At 34.6% G+C, this 14,471-nt stretch overlaps 1 protein-coding gene and 1 long non-coding RNA gene across 7 annotated transcripts in view; one reads left to right on the top strand and one right to left on the bottom strand.

Moving 5' to 3' along the window:
- The window catches only part of LOC109566091 (uncharacterized), a 476,832-nt gene that overhangs the window by 445,950 nt on the left and 16,411 nt on the right, over positions 1 to 14,471 (bottom strand). Inside the window, exon 3 of one of the 4 annotated variants that reach the window (XR_011569251.1) lies at positions 6,649 to 12,995. The exons of the other annotated variants lie outside the window; for them this stretch is intronic. This is a non-coding gene — a long non-coding RNA (uncharacterized lncRNA). Of the gene's footprint in view, positions 1 to 6,648; positions 12,996 to 14,471 lie in introns of those variants that run through there. 4 annotated transcript variants of the gene reach the window in all.
- The window catches only part of PNPT1 (polyribonucleotide nucleotidyltransferase 1), a 43,341-nt gene that overhangs the window by 19,477 nt on the left and 9,393 nt on the right, over positions 1 to 14,471 (top strand). For all 3 annotated transcript variants that reach the window (XM_019970173.2, XM_019970174.2, XM_070798685.1), the window contains exons 14-22: positions 2,799 to 2,869; positions 4,816 to 4,852; positions 6,785 to 6,851; positions 6,943 to 7,032; positions 8,200 to 8,253; positions 13,242 to 13,348; positions 13,813 to 13,884; positions 13,970 to 14,033; positions 14,356 to 14,439. In XM_019970173.2, coding sequence (XP_019825732.2) covers positions 2,799 to 2,869; positions 4,816 to 4,852; positions 6,785 to 6,851; positions 6,943 to 7,032; positions 8,200 to 8,253; positions 13,242 to 13,348; positions 13,813 to 13,884; positions 13,970 to 14,033; positions 14,356 to 14,439 — 646 coding nt within the window. The remainder of the gene's footprint in view (positions 1 to 2,798; positions 2,870 to 4,815; positions 4,853 to 6,784; positions 6,852 to 6,942; positions 7,033 to 8,199; positions 8,254 to 13,241; positions 13,349 to 13,812; positions 13,885 to 13,969; positions 14,034 to 14,355; positions 14,440 to 14,471) is intronic.

Genomic DNA, 14,471 nt, shown 5'->3' with positions numbered 1-14,471 from the left:
ATGGCATATGTCTTCAGTAACTGTACAAACCTTAATTTAAAAATACTGTTAAAAAACACTAACCATCATCTGAGCCTTCAGCAAGTCATAATCTTTTTGCTGGTGGAGGTTTTAAAAATTTCAAGAATTAACTACAATGTGACACAAAGACAAGAAGGGAGTAAATGCTGTTGGAAAAATGGTGCTGATAGCCTGCTTGACCCAGGTTTGCCACAAACCTGGGTCAAGCAACCTTCAGCTTGCTTTAAAAAAAATCGTTATTGGCAAATAATTAAAAAGTTAAACACAATACAGTGAAGTACAGTAAAATGAGGCATGCCTGTATTTGTCTACAGTGAGCCTAAAATCTTTGAGATCTTCTTTAAGAAATCCTTACTCCAAAGGCACAGAATTATGCACCTACTATTAACTTTCTACTTTTAGCTATATCTATCTTGGAGTTTATTCCTATACATGGTGTGAGGCAAAACCCTCCAGAGTGAGTCAGTTTTGCAACAGTGTTTACTACAAATTCATTTTTTCCCATTAATTTGTAGTCACCTTATCATATTGAAAATGTACATTTTTGAACTATATACTCTGTTCCATTGTTTGTGAGTTCCCTGGGCCAGTGTCAAATTCCTTTAATTATTATAGTTGGGGGATATATTTTAATACCTGAGAGACAAAACCTCCCTTTTTATTCTTCCTTCCCTCCCCCCCAAAATTGTCTTAGCTATTCTGGTACCTTTGTTCCTTCATTTAAATCAGTGATTTAGATTGGCTTTGCACTGACTTTATGGAATGAGTAAAAAATGATATTTTCACAATTTCAATCAGTCTTTCAATAAATATAACCTGTCTTCTTTGATTTGTGTTTTCTTTTATGCCTTTTAGTAAAAGTTTATTATTTTTATTTTTTTGGCCATGCTGAGTCACTTGTGGGATCTTAGTTCCCCAACTAGGGATTGAACCTGGGCCCTCACTATGAGAGTGTGTTGTCCTATCCACTGGACCACCAGGGAATTCCCCAAAATTAAATAGCTCCATTAAGATATTTTGTATACTTTTGTTAATCATTCTGACAATCTCTGCCTTTTAACTGGAGTGTTTTATTCATTAAGGTTCAGTTTAATTATTAATTGAATTTAGTCTGTCATTTGATTATTTGTTTTTTGTCTAGCCCCTCTCTCTTTTTTTTTTTTCTATTCCTTCTGCCTTCTTTTTGGATTAATTGAATATTTTTTAAGATCTCCATTTTAATTTGTGTATTTGCTTTTTAGCTATACTTCTATATTATTTTATATGGTTACTATTGGAGAATATGGTATACATCCTTAACGTTTCATAGTCTTTTTACAGTTAATTTTTCCCACTTCACACAAAGTGAGTAAAGTGCAACCGTTTAGGTATATTTGCCCCTCATTCTATCCTTTATGCTGTATTTACTTTTTGAGTTATATGTTTTACAACTCTACAAGGCAACATTATGACCTTTATTTTACACAATAAGAAAAAAAGATAGACTTTTATATTGACCCACATATTTGACATTTCTGATGGTTTTTATTTCTTCCTGAAGATCCAAGTTTCCATTTGTTGTTATTTTCCTTCAATCTGACAAGACTTACTTTAGTTTTGTCCTTTGGATCTTATGATAACAAATTACTATTTTTCATTTATCTGAAAATGTCTTTATCTTTTACAAAGTATCTTTTTGCCAGAATATAGATCCTGGGTTGATATCTTTTAGCACTCAAAGAAATGGCCTGTTCCTTTTTGTTTTCCTTTTTCTGTGAGAAGTCAGGACTCATTCATTTATCGTTGTCCCTGTAATTTATTGTTTTATCCGGGTGCTTTCAAGGTTTTCCTTGTCTTTGGTTTTCAGCAGCATGACTATGATAAGTGTGGTTTTCTTGTATTTATCCTACTAAGAGTTTCCTAAGCTTTAAACCTGTAAATTTGTATCTTTCATCATACTTGAGAAATTACAGCTGTAATTTCTTCAAATATTTTTTCTGTCTCATTCTCACTTTTCTCTCATTCTGGGATTGCCAGTATATATGTTTAGGCCTTTTGATATTGTCCCATAGGTCCTGGAGGCTGTGTTCTTTCTTCCCTGCTTTTTGTTCTATAGGTTGGGCAGTTTCTTCTAATCCTTGTTCATATTCACTGACTCTTGCATTATATTTGCATTATATTATTTTTCAGTTCTAGAATTTCTGTTGGTTCTTTTTTATGTCCTTGAATATAATTATAGTAGCTGTTGAAAATCTTTTGTCTTTTAATCCAACATCTGAATCCACTCAGGATGTCTCTATTCTTGTCTTTTCTTTTAAATGGGCCCCTGTCTTCTGTTTTCTTGTAGGTTGTATCGTGAATGTTGTGAATGATACAGTGTAGGGTCTCTGGATTATATTATGTCCCTCCAGTCTTCTTAGATTGACTTTTTTAAATTTTTTCCAGTTTTAAGCAGGAAGTTTTTTATTGGCTGAACTTTTTTTGAGGATTCCTTTATGGGCAGGTTTATAAGTACTCCTCTTCTTGTCCTCCTCCCCCAGCACTCCTAATACCTTTCATATGTAGTCTATGTGATATTAGACATCTGGATTATTGAAATTTACATATAAATGTATATGTAAATTATATAATTTCTAATGTTTACTGTACCTTGAATAAATGTTTATTGTACCTTGGCAAGCTTTGAATAGAATGTACTTATTTCTTTAAAAGCTAAATGAGTTTTTCACATGTTTTTCATTTTCATCTTTGTTGTTAGTAAATTAAAGCCTGAAGAATTTTATTTTTTTCTTTTTTAGGTGCTTTGTACTGTTACATTTGATTCATTAGAATCCAATTTTAAGTCAGACCGAATTATAACAGCTATAAAGTAAGTTATGTTTCCTGGTTATGATGTTATAATATATAATTCATGTGGGATATTATCATTATTTATTAAAGCCTGTATCTCTATACTTAATTTTTCTGTTTACCTAGTAGTGATTGCAAGGGTTTTTCTGTGCTATATTTGTCTCCTGACTTACTTATTCAAACAAAGCATTTAATTCTGTAACATGGGTACATTTAGTTTATTCTCTTATCTCTAGAATCATTACTCTGGATAGATTTTTCCAGAGTATTTTTCCAGATTATTTCCATTAATAATAAGAATCCCAGTTCCCAAAAAGAATCCGGAAGTTGTTAAATGAAAAAAACTTATCTATTTCTAAGTACATTTGAACTTGTGTTTTAAAAAATACTTGATTCTCCTGCTCTGTTCCAAAAAAGTCAGCAGTAAAATCATGTTGATCAATTTTATATGATCAGAATCTATATTACAGTCCACACCAACATTTCTGCAGCAGAGTTCTGAACTCACAGCCACAGATTTTCCTCAGTGCCTAACAGGGTTGCTTCCCTTTCCTTTATTAAGGGTCTCAAATGACCAAAGGACCACCTCCCATTTCCTGCTTCCCAGCTGATAAAGATAATCCCCAGTACCTTCAAGATTGTTGTTGCTTAGTCACCATGTTGTGTCCAACTCTTCGGTGACCCCGTGAACTGTAGCCCACTAGGCTCCTTTGTCCATGGGATTTCCCAGGCAAGAATATTGGAGTAGGTTGCTATTTCCTTCTCCAGGGGATTTTCTTGACCCAGGGATCAAACCCAAATGTCTTCGTGTCTCCTGCCTTGGCAGGAAGATTTTTTTACCACTGAGCCACCAGGGATGCCCATCTTCAAGACAGCATCACTAATTATTTTTCATGTACCTAAGAAAAATAACAATGTAGCTGCATGTATAAGACTTGAATGTTCATCATAATCATGATTCTTTGTGGCAGGGAGCTCTTAAACTTCTGTATTTTAAATTCCCACCTAGGCCAAAACTTGGTTGCCCTGTTCTTCTTCATGCTGACTCCTTTCTTCTAGGAGGCAACACAGCTTCATAAGTGTGTGTACGGGCTTTGGCCAGGGTACCTCTCTGCGTTCTAGTCCCAGGTCTATAACCTCTGTAAGTGAGGTGGTACATGTCACACATCTATGTTGGTCTTTTGTCTTCTCACCTTATAAAGTGCAGGTATTTGGCTAATGATCCCTAGGCTCCTCTCTAGCCCCCTAAATCAATGATTGCTTTAGTCTTCTGGAGATGTCTTGTTTTCAAGTTTCTTTACAAAAAGCTGTAATTTATGGTTGTACAGATCCAGCCCTGGCTCAAGACTTTCTAAATCCTCTGTACAAAGAGGTGCCTTTTGTAATTCCACTCAAAGGGAACACTGTTTGTGCCAAGAACCTGTGTTCCTCAGTTAAAAAAAATTTGGTTTCCTGCTTCCAGGAATTTTTTCTTCTCATCTTTATTCTCCCCAATGTTGTACATTCAATAACAGTTCTCTTTTCGATCTTTTCAAACCCTGAAAAAAATCTTTGCCTGTCAGATCCTCTGATTGTTCTCAGTTATATCATTTCAGTTATTGATTTTCATTTCACGTTTGACTTTAACTGAGATTTAAATGATGTGTTTGTAACATTTAGGATTCTCACTAGTTATTAATGCTTTAAAATGTGTCTATTGTCTTAGTATTTAAGTCTAGATATCTAAGTCTTTATTTGAAGCAAAATTGTTTTCTTAAATCTGTGTAGAATTCCTTCAAAAGCCCCAACCCTGGTCAGGGGACACAACTGACTCTGACATTCATCCTTCTAATTCTTCTGGTATTCAGTTTCAGACCAATTTTCCTTAATAACCAGTTTTTTAAATTCCCTTACATCTTTTTTCATTGTTTATTGAATAAGTTTATATCTACATGGTATCTTTAATATTATGCTTTTTGTTTGTAGTGGAATAAAAGATAAAAATTTCATGCTGCACTATGAGGTAAGGTGAATTTTTCCCAGTATTTTATTTTGAAAGATTTTTACAGTAGATAACCTGTATATCCACCACCTAGGTTCCTGCCATTAACATTTTACTATGCCAGTTTTATCATATATCTGTTAAGGTTTGGGCACTTATTTTAATGCTTGCAGAGGGATTTAGAGAGTAGAGAGACAAGTAATACCTTTCCAACCAACAACATCCTGTTCTGAGTCAATACATAAAGGCTAAAGTATAGTAGACAATATTGTATTAGTCAAAGAGTTGTAACTGTTCACATCTATATCCAACAAGTGGGGCTTTTCAAATACTTCAACTGGCAAATCACCATCTCCCTTTAGTTCACGTAAATGTTCATATTTTTACTTATTTGATTAGCAGCAAAAGAACTTAGGTATTTAATGTTAAATTATTTTATGTATGATATCAGTACATGTAATTGAGTTTTTGATTAGCTTTCCTAAGGGACCAGACGTGACACAGCCATATAGCACTCTTAATTTTAGTATTTGAAGCACACAGCTTGGGAGACTAGTGTAACAGCAGCAGGCCTTTTGAGTGGCTGCTACTGGCTGCCCAGAATCCCAGCATCTCAATTTTGTTGAATCTGCTATAGCTAATAGAGAATATTTCATGTAGAAAATATATGCTAGAGAATATCTAAACCTGCAGATTCTCACAGGTTTTAAATCCCTAATATCCTGTTCGGGATATATACAGATGCTAGAGAAGCCAGAGAGGAATTATAATTGATAAGGCAAATCTTAGGTCAAGAACTGAAAAGCACATTGCAGTCTTTAAAAAACATCTTTATAAAGACTTTAAAAAGGGCACCTGCAAAAAATACAGCTCTAGCTGATAATTGGGAAAAGAGGTAAGGACAGAGGCAGGAGAAAGATACGGGCTGTATTGCTATTTTATTTGATTTTTTTTTAAATCTTTTTATCATAAAATACAGATACTAAAAACCATATAAAACAAAGGATGACTTAATGAGTTTTCATAAGACAGACATCCTTGTAACTACCACCAAAGTCATGGAATGTGTCCAGTCAGTCCTTCCATGTTTTTCATCCCAGTCTTAAAAACCTTCTTTCCCTAAAAGTAACTACTCTTCTAAGTTTTATATTAATAGTAACCACTTCCTTGGGTTTCTGTCACACATCCCTAGATACAACAGTGTAGTCTTGTCCATTTTTTTTTTTAATTTGATATTCTTTAAGTCTCTTTTTATCTACAGGTCTCTCCTCCATCATATTCTTTTCTTTACAGTCTTTCTGTTGAACTCCCAGAGCCATCTAACCTGTAGTACTCCCTACAGCCTGGGTGCTAATTGCACTCATGGTACAGTTCAGTGGTCTATCTCCTGCAAATTGACCACTAGATCTAGAGACTTTATCAGATTCATGTTCCATCTCTCTTTGTAAAAAATATTTAGTTAAAGTAAGTAGAATTCCAGATTTTTACAGGAAATTTCAGTTTAAACAACTACATCTAGTTTACATTCTTTTAAGACAGTATATCAATCAAATAAAATAGTTTGCAATTCTTGGCTAAAGTAATACCCTTATTGGAAAAGATCTGTTTCCTTGATGTGCATTTTTTTTTAATGTATATTTCTTATATTATAAAAATATAGTATTTTGTTATTGTTAACAATTTAAATATTATAGAAGTTTGAGTTGTAAATCCTCATAACCATCTATTTCCTACCCCAAGTCATATAAACACTAGAAATAGCTACTTTTAGCAGTTTGGTATATGTCTTAGGGGTCCAGACATTTTCTGTGTGTATGAATGTACTTTTTTCCTTTTTTTTTTTTTTTAAACAAATAAGGGATTCTATTTATATTTGTAACTTATTTATATATACGGGATATCTTTCCATGTCAATTGTATATGTACGTGCTTTTTTTTTTTGCTTGGTTTAAGTTTCCTCCCTATGCAACTAATGAAATTGGCAAAGTCACTGGTATAAATAGAAGAGAACTTGGGCATGGTAAGTACAAATCTCTGTATGTACATGATTTTATTAAAGAGACTTAGCATTTTTTTTTTGTTTTTGCTCATTATTTTCTGTTCTGATTTAGGTGCTCTTGCTGAGAGAGCTCTGTATCCTGTTATTCCTAAAGATTTTCCATTCACCATAAGAGTCACATCAGAAGTACTAGAGTCAAATGGTATGGTTTTGAAACGTTTTTCCTATTGAAAAAGAATGGACTCCCTGTTATAGTTTTAGCTTTTCATAAGTAATGTTTCATTACATTTATTACTGTAGTACCCAAAGGCACTGCAAGAGAAAAATGTGTTTAATCATATACTTGTCTGAATCTCTGTTCTTACCTAATGTTTTGAAAACAATATAAAAAAATGTTTATCTTTGTGTCTCTCTTATAGTAGATCAAGTTTTGGTTGTTTCCTTATTTTTATAAACAAACCATAGAGCAAGGCCAGCTTGGAAAGAGGAAGGGGGGTAAAATATAGTGAACCATTAAGCAGGGGACACTTATGTATCATAAATAAAAGAAGATATCAGAGAGAAAGGCTGGGTTTAAAAAGTCAAATTTATTTTTTTATTTTTTCAAGAGAAATTATCTTTTTTTTTTTTGCCATGCCATGCAGCTTGTGGGATTTTAGTTCTTTTAGATCTCCAGCCAGGGATTTAACCTAGGCCTTGGCAGTGAGAGCACAGAGTCCTAACCACTGAACTGCCAGGAAATTCCCAAAAGTCAAATTTAAATTGAAACTCATTCCACAGGTCAAGGGAAGGTAACATAATCATTAAAGGCAGAAAGGGCTCAGGATTCTCAAACATGTAGCCTATCTAGATCAGACGGTTATAGATATTTTGTAAAAAATACCAAAGTTCAGAATTTAAACTAGGACTTTCAGTTCTTTACTGGGTGTGATTAAGCTATAGCTTATGGCCCAGCGAGAGAGCTAGAGCCCTTTATTTTTAACTGCCTCCTAGTTAAGCAACAAAAGAGGCATGCTGGTTTTTCTGGTAGTTTCTTAGAAGCAGAATCTCTAGTACTGCTGTCCAATAGAACTTTCTGTGGTGACAGAAATTCTCTTTCTCTGTGCTGTGCTAAATTCAGCTAAGGGACTGAATTTGTTTCAGATAATTTAAATTTAGCCACACGTTGCTAATGACTGTCACATTGTCTGTGCAGCTCTGTACTCTGTGGTTTAGGAGAGCTTGCCTTGGAAGTGCTTTTAAAAAGAAGGAAAGAGTACTGAATATTTAAATTATAAATGACTAATTGTAAGGAAATAACTAACAGTAGCAATTTTCTACACTTAATAAAAATCAGTATTAGAGCAAGTATTTTCCTTTGTTTTTATAGGGTCATCTTCTATGGCATCTGCATGTGGTGGAAGTTTAGCATTAATGGATGCAGGTAAAAGAATTATGTCTCAAAACTACCAAAGCTTATTTATATAATATAGACTTAATCAGTAATAAAATATAGGATTTTTTTAAATTGTATTTTAGCAAGACTTGAAGAAGTCAGATTACAGATTACCAAACCAGGCCAGAAGGATGATAATTAAAAAGCACAGTTTCAACTACAGGTATCTGCTGAAATTCTTATTCTTGGCTAAAAGTAATAAATTGAAATTATTTATTTGGTGACCCCTTGGGCTTTTGAGAGCTCTGCAATTGATACCATTCACTAAGGAAGATTGGCTTAGCAAACAGAAGTATTAGGACCGATAAAGGAAAATAATTTATGTAATCTTTCAGTCATTTGAAGCAAACCCTGGGAAGAAAGCCACTCATAGACGAGTACACAGAACTTTAGGAAGGAAGACTGCAAGTGGTTCAGTATAATCTCTGGATCTGAAACACCAAAAAGGAAAGAAGCAGCATGTTAAGAGACTCTGAAAACAGTATCTGCCAATTACCAGGGATGCTATTTAAGAAGAAAGAGAAGAGGAACCTAAAGACAAAGAGGCCACACACAGTTCCCTATAAGTTCTCACATTTACAGTACAGAAAAGGAGAAAGAAAGGATGATACAATGAAGAATGAAATGAAAGAATGGTCTAAGTGTATAATGTGTGTTCAATCACTCAGTCATGTCTGACTCTGCAACCCCATGAATCGTATGTAGCCCATAGGCTCCTCTGTCCATGGAATTTTCCCAGCAAGAATACTGGAGTGGGTTGCCATTTCCTTCTCCAGGGGATCTTCCCGACCCAGGGATTGAACCCACATCTCCTGCATTAGCAGGCGGATTCTTTACCACAGAGCCACCATGATACCATTATCTAAAAACCTTAAAACAGGGCAAAGCAAAAAAAGCTAAAGGCAATTAAAGGCACTTTTCTAGTTCTGTTCAGTGGAAGGAAAACATAACCTGATATTTAAGGTAGCTGGTTAAAATACCATTTCTATTTTCACCTTCATATATTAATTCAAAAATCTTTATTGTATGCTAACTCTGTACCAAGCACTGATCTAAACTCTTGGGACTTGGTGGTGAACAAAACAAAGGCTCTGTCTCATGCAGCTTGCATTTATCACTCTTACAATCTCATATTGGAAAACACAGAACAAATCCTGAAAAAGGTGAACTGAAAGATAAAAGATTACAAGAGAGTCTTTATCTGCTCTAAATGAATTCAGATCTTCAGGTCTAGACAAAAATTCATCCTAAGTAATGAGAATTTCAGGATAAGATAACTGAACCAGTTTGGCAGTGTTGGAGAAATCATGGAGGTTAGTATACCAAAAAAACAAAGAATTCTTACTTTTGAAAGATATATGTATTTCCTGTAAAGTGTAATAACCCAGTGAACTTGACAGTGACCCTAGTGTATAAGTATTTTAACAAGGAGGTAGAAGAGAGTCACTCCAAGTAAGCCATGCCACAGAGCAGAGGGAGGATGGGGCTTGTACAGTGTATCTAGAGCTCAGCTTAGCAGTTTGTGACCTTGGCAGAAAAGGCTGCAGAAATTGATAATGGATGATAAGTATACCTTGTGTAACTAGTTGAAGGGTGAGCAGCCAGGACTAGATAATCTGATCGTAGGTAGGAGAGAGTTCTGAATTGGAGCTTGAAGATGGTCCATCCTAAACCTTGTCCTTAAAAACTGACTAAAAATGTTATTGAATTTACTAAGAATACTAGTCTGCCAATAAAAAGATACTAATAAAAAGTAGTATGTGAATAATGTGTTAAATGACAGTTTTGATCTCTTAAAAAAAAAGTTAACATTAAAAAATAAGGAGCCAAATAGAAAAAGAAGTTAATAAGAATGAATGTCAGATTCTATGGGAAGAGCCAACAAATGGTATTCAATTCAAATAACATGAGTGCTTGCAATGTCTTACATCAGACGCTATCTATGCTATAGGGATACACAGTTTTTTAAAAGTTTACAGGAACAAAAACAAAAACTAACACATCAAAGAGATAATACAAATATGTACAATACGGATGAAGAACTAGGTTGAACATAATTGGCTTCATAGAGACAGCTACATTTCATGTGAATTTAAAGGTTGAATGGTTGTTGAGCAGGCATATTATAATGCCCATATTTCATGTGAAAGGAGCATGTGCAAAGTTATGAAACAGTATAGTGTGTTTCTGAAATATATTTGAAAGGTGTGATGATGTAATACACTGGGACTGTATTTCAAAGATCATTATTATAGTAAGGAATTTGAAATTTTCCCAACTCAGTATTCCATGAAAGAGAGTACCACAGGATGTTGATTGTTATATACTATGAAAAAAAATATGTTTACACGGGATTAAACAAGTTTGTTTAATATGGTTTAAATAAACCTAAATAGGTTAATGTGAATATTGAATCTCTAGGAACAGAATATTTCCCAAACTTTTTGACCACAGAACTTACATAAAAAATTCCTGAAAGCAAGTAATGGGGAACTTGAAGGATTTTATAGAGAAAAGTAGCATGATGTGAATCTGCTCTTCTTTTGACGGTAGTTATTCCTAGCTTACATGATAGACGTAGGCGATGACGTGGGAGAGAATAGGAGCTGGGGTAGCGGGTAGGGGAGCTAAAAATCTGAAAACTGGACAGGGAAACTCTTGCCAGGGGGAAAAATAGTGTGGACTTGGACTAAAAAAGTAGCAATGGATATTTCAGTATTTGGAGGAAAGGACAAATTTTCTACAAAAAAAATATTTAGAGGATTAACCTCTAATCAGATTTTTGTGACTTGATTAAGGTGAAGGAAATGAGGAAAGAAGTGTTGATTCTAATATGTCATAGCTTTCAATCAAGACAGGGAATGCAGGAGAAAAGGGTTTTATCGAGGGTGATTAAATTTTGAAATTTAAAATTTTATATTTATTTACATATTTAAGATGCATTAGGGACATTTGGACCCACTCCAGTGTTCTTGCCTGGAGAATCCCAGGGACAGGGGAGCCTGGTGGGCTGCCATCTATGGGGTCGCACAGGGTCAGACACAACTGAAGCAACTTAGCAGCAGCAGCAGCAGGGACATTTGGTGACGGACAAGGAAGCCTGGCGTGCTGCAGTTCATGGGTCGCAGAGTCGGACACGACTGAGCGACTGAACTGAACTGAACTGAACTGAGGGACATTTAGCTGGAGATATCCAGCAGGCAGATGGGTTGTACAGATCTAGGTTTAGCAGAGAGAACTAGGTAGGAGGGGTAGATTTTTAGTCATCAACATTATAGGTGATAGTTAAAACTGGACATAAAGAATATGAAATGAGATCTCTACCACATTCCTTTATGCCAGATAAGTTTCAAGTGATCAAAACTTTAAACTTCCTTTTAAAAAATTAAACAAGATTTTATGAAACTCCTGGACAGAAAAAAATAAAGCCTTTCTACGGAATTCCCTGGAGAAGGCAATGGCAACCCACTCTTGATGGGGTCACAAAGAGTTGGACATGACTGAGCGACTTCACTTTCACTTTTCACTTTCATGCATTGGAGAAGGAAATGGCAACCCACTCCAGTGTTCTTGCCTGGAAAATCCCAGAGACGGGGGAGCCTGGTGGGCTGCCATCTATGGGGTCGCACAGGGTCAGACACGACTGAAGCAACTTAGCAGCAGCAGCAGGGAATTCCCTGGCCATCCAGGGATTAGCACTCAGTGCTTTCACTACTGTGGCCTGGGTTCAGCCCCTGGTTGGGGAACTAAGATCCCACAAGCCATGCAGTACAGCCAAAAAAATTTTTAAAAAAGAAAACCTTTCTAAGCAAAATCCAGGAACTATGATTATATACAAAATCCTATACAGGAAAAAACACAAGAAAATCAACAGACTAGAAAATAGTATTTTATCGTGTATTTCATATTTATATTTTATTTACTGTAACAGTCTACATATTTAACAAAGGTCGATCCATATTAAAAACTCTTATAAATCAATAACAAAAGACTAACAACAATATAAGAAAAAGGCTGAAGGCCATGAAGAGCCAGTTCACAGAAAAATATGGTTTAAAAACATTTTTTAAAAGTTCAACTTCACTAATAAAAACAGAAATCAAGTTAAAAAGAGTAAGTTACCATCTTTATCATTCAGATGGCAAAGGTCAAAAGATTTAACAAAAATTAACAAGAATGTAGAATAGCAGGGAGCATCATATACTGCTGGTAAAAGTATAAAATACTACACACTGTGGAAGACAGTTTGACATTATAAGAAATGTAAATCCACACCCGCTTCAACTCAGTAACCCCACTTCTACTGTGTAGCTTATAAACACATACAGGGAGTACTCTGCAGCTATTCAAAAGAATAAGATAAAAGATTAGACTCACATTTAGATTCCCTGGGTATAATTTTTGGGAGGATACACAAAATCTAATGGTGCTGTCATGGGGAAGTGGACTGAAGGACTCAGGCTAAAAAGATTTATCAAGTACATGATTATTTTTCAAAAAGGCTCCAAAAGCAAAACACAAAGAAATGGATTACTTTCAAAGTTAAATTTGCCACTATTAGAGAAGTTTTTGTTGAGAACAAAGAATTATGTTAAAGGACTTTTATTATATATTTAAGAAGAAATGAGGCAGGCAGATGATTTATTAAGGCTTCCATCGCGGCTCAGCTGGTAAAGGATCTGCCTGCAATGTGGGAGACCTGGGTTCAGTCCCTGGGTTGGGAAGATCCCCTGGAGAAAGGAAAGGCTACCCACTTCAGTATTCTGGCCTGGAGAATTCCACAAACTGTATAGTCCATGGGGTCGCAGAGAGTCGGACATGACTGAGCGACTTTCACTTTGACTTCCTCTAACTTAGTTTCGATAACTGTCAATATAGAACACCATCCCCTTATATTAAAATGTCAACAGAACAATGAATAACCTATGTTCGGCAGATACATGCACATTGTACACAAATTCTTTTCTCAATTACAGGAGTTCCAATTTCATCTGCTGTGGCAGGTGTGGCAATAGGATTGGTCACCAAAAACAGTCCTGACAAAGGTGAAATAGAAGACTATCGTTTGCTGACAGATATTCTGGCAAGTATATTCACATTTTCAAATGTTTAACGGTGAAGATTATACACCCTTTGTAAACAAAGTGCTTAGAAGAATGCTAGTGCTGGAAAAATAGAAGTCCATCTTCTTAACTTTCTCCTGCATATCTGCCTTGGATTTTATAGGATATGAGTTAAAAACAAATATTACAGTATGAGTATTCATATTGGCTCACTTTAGGATGATTATAAATTAGTCCTTATGCATTTATGGGACATTATCTAAAAATAAACTGATTTTCTAATGAAATATATGTAACTTAAAACTCCATATTTTTTTGTATTTAATACATGAGTTTTTTATTTTATTAATATGTGAAATATATATGTTCTAAAGGACATAGTTCACTTAGAAGCTATTTTAAAAAATTCCTCTACAGTGACGATGGGTGAGTTTCACTTTTGTTTAAAACTATTATTATATCATAATTTTTTTAATTGTTTAAGGGGATTGAAGATTACCATGGTGACATGGATTTCAAAATAGCTGGAACTTCTAAAGGAATAACTGCATTGCAGGTATTTTAGAACCTATTTTATTTTTAAATAGTTTAATTATATCAGAAATCAATATTTATATAATTTTTTGGCTCTTCCATATTAGGCTGACATCAAATTACCTGGAATACCAATAAAAATTGTAATGGAGGCCATTCAGCAAGCCTCAGGTACACCAAGCCAGTATGCCTGATTCTTCTTTCATCACTGTCTATGTGTTAAATGTGAATTATAATGCCCATTAGGCTTATTATTTAAAATAGGCTTATTCTAAAATACTGCTTTAAAAAATGAAATTTAATGTGATAACCTAAATCAAGAAGTATTAAGTTTCTAGGTACATGACTATCACCAAAGTGGATGACCAGTGAAAATTCAGTTTTTACAAATTGCCTCCCCAAGATAGGATTTATGGAGAGGGGAATAAAAGTAGAATTTTTAAGGTAATTGAGATGCGAAGAACTTTGATTATTATGTTTTTATTTCTTCTAGTGGCAAAAAAGGAGATATTACAGATAATGAACAAAACTATTTCAAAACCTCGAGCATCTAGAAAAGAAAATGGACCTGTTGTAGGTAATACATTAAAATTATTGATTTGATGATAA

The sequence above is a fragment of the Bos indicus genome, chromosome 11, assembly GCF_029378745.1.
Source record: "Bos indicus isolate NIAB-ARS_2022 breed Sahiwal x Tharparkar chromosome 11, NIAB-ARS_B.indTharparkar_mat_pri_1.0, whole genome shotgun sequence".
Classification (NCBI taxonomy): domain Eukaryota; kingdom Metazoa; phylum Chordata; class Mammalia; order Artiodactyla; family Bovidae; genus Bos; species Bos indicus.
This window is presented reverse-complemented; position numbering and strand designations above follow the sequence as displayed.